The sequence below is a fragment of the Coffea eugenioides genome, chromosome 2 (genome assembly GCF_003713205.1).
Source record: "Coffea eugenioides isolate CCC68of chromosome 2, Ceug_1.0, whole genome shotgun sequence".
Lineage (NCBI taxonomy): Eukaryota > Viridiplantae > Streptophyta > Magnoliopsida > Gentianales > Rubiaceae > Coffea > Coffea eugenioides.
The window spans coordinates 11,325,147-11,327,111 of NC_040036.1; the positions used below are offsets into that span (position 1 = coordinate 11,325,147).

The 1,965-nt window shown below is 37.8% G+C and overlaps 1 protein-coding gene across 1 annotated transcript in view; it reads left to right on the forward strand.

Moving 5' to 3' along the window:
- The first annotated feature begins 339 nt into the window (after positions 1-339).
- LOC113756350 ((E,E)-alpha-farnesene synthase-like) overlaps positions 340-1,965 on the forward strand; it is a 6,145-nt gene continuing 4,519 nt past the window's right edge. The window contains exons 1-5 of the mRNA XM_027300043.1: positions 340-373; positions 661-879; positions 987-1,128; positions 1,241-1,489; positions 1,667-1,924. Coding sequence (XP_027155844.1) covers positions 668-879; positions 987-1,128; positions 1,241-1,489; positions 1,667-1,924 — 861 coding nt within the window. The 5' untranslated portion in view covers positions 340-373; positions 661-667. The remainder of the gene's footprint in view (positions 374-660; positions 880-986; positions 1,129-1,240; positions 1,490-1,666; positions 1,925-1,965) is intronic.

Consider the following 1,965-nt stretch of genomic DNA (forward strand, 5'->3'; position numbering starts at 1 on the left):
ATTTCAGATATGTTCCTAGATTTTGTGGATGGAGCTGATAAATTCATCCCTAGCCCGAAAGTAAGCATCAAAGGGTTGCTTGAGCTTCTTCAAGCATCAAATCTAGGTGGAGAAGGAGAAGATCTTTTGACTGAGGCAGGATTATTCTCCATCGAAAATCTTAGTGGTTTTGGGGCCTCGTCGGATAACATGCTTGCCAAACAAGTGTTTGAAGCTACAAGTCTTCCAATGCAATGGAGAGTGGAATGGTACAATGTGAAGAAACATGTCCAGGCACATGAAAAAAATCATGGATCAACAAAGTCTAAATTGATCGAGTTAGCAAAGCTCAATTTCAATCTTCACACCAAGAAGATCTCAAGGAGGTTTCAAGGTAATGAATAACAATAAAGAAAATATCTTGGAGGGCAAATGAAAGGACACTAACCTCGAGATTAAAAATCCAATTTGTTCTAGCTTATTGTTTGAACTGATTCCTTTTTCAAATTAAAGAAAAAAGTCCGTTGAGTTCTGATAATTTTACGTTCTAGCCTTCAGTTATTCAGGATTATTACACTTTGTTCTTCTTACCATGCAGTGAAAAAAAAAAAAGGAAGATGCAACTAACGGGAATCCTAATTGTCAAATGGTAATTGTTAAGCCTTTAATTTCTTCGTTTAGGTGGTGGATGAATCTTGGAATCAAGGAAAGGCTGAGCTTTTCGAGGGACCGAGTGGTTGAAAGTTTTCTGTATGCTGCGGGAACAGCTCCTGAGCCTAAACAAGCAAGTCTAAGAAAATGGCTGAGCAAAGTCATTAATTTGATTCTAATAACAGATGATGTTTATGACGTTTATGGTACCCTGGATGAACTAGAAATCTTCACCAATGCGGTTGAGAGGTTTGCAAATAACTATAATCCTGTTTGTCAACCGTTGTACTTACTGGCAACAAATAAAGTTGTACGTGACAAATCATAGGATCTATAACTTGAATTGTCTTAATTAGGTGGAGCCCTGAGGAGATTAAAGAGCTACCTGAAGGCATACAGATATGTTTCTGGACATTGCTAAATACTACAAATGAAATGGCAGCTGAAATCGAGCAAGAAAATGGTTGGACATCAGTTTTACCATATCTACAGAAAACGGTAATTAGCTATCTGATCAAATTTACTCCAAATCAGTTTTTGAAAGTGTTTTTTGGTGAGCTTTCATGTATCAACGGTATTTATTTAAGTTTCTTTTTCCCCATTTTTCCAGTGGACAGATTTTCTGAAATCCTTGCTCGTGGAAGCTAAGTGGTACAACAAGGGTTACACGCCATCACTTGAAGAGTATCTTAACAATGGTTGGATATCTTCATCTGGGCCTCTGCTTTCTGTGCTTGCAATCCTGGGTGTAGCGGATAGGAAGACACAAAATGTTGCAGAATATCTTAAAGATTGTCAGCAGATTATCCACCATTCCTCACTCGTAATCCGGCTTTGCAATGATCAGGGAACATCTGCGGTACATAATTACTTGGGTTATGGTTTTCATAACTTGTTATTGTCAGCTAATGTCAGATTTTAATTTACTTAGTACAGCAAATCATATATTTCTTTAATCTCTTAATTTTGTTTTTTGTGTTCATCATAATTGACAAATGTTGGTATTAATTGATAATTAATTGTCCTAATGATATAGGCGGAACTAGAGAGAGGAGACGCTGCTTCATCAATCTTATGTTACATGAGAGAAGCAAACGTTTCAGAAGCAGTGGCAAGGGAGCATATCAGAAGCCTAATGGTGAAGGCCTGGAAAGGGATTAATGGATACTGTATTTCGTGTCCTCCATTTCTACAAGAACCAGCCAAATATATCACAAATGCAGCAAGAGGAGCACATTTTATGTATCAACACGGAGATGGATTTGGCGTCCAAGATCGTGAGACTCGAGACCATGTTCGGTCCAACTTCATTGACAATGAACAGACCAAACTATT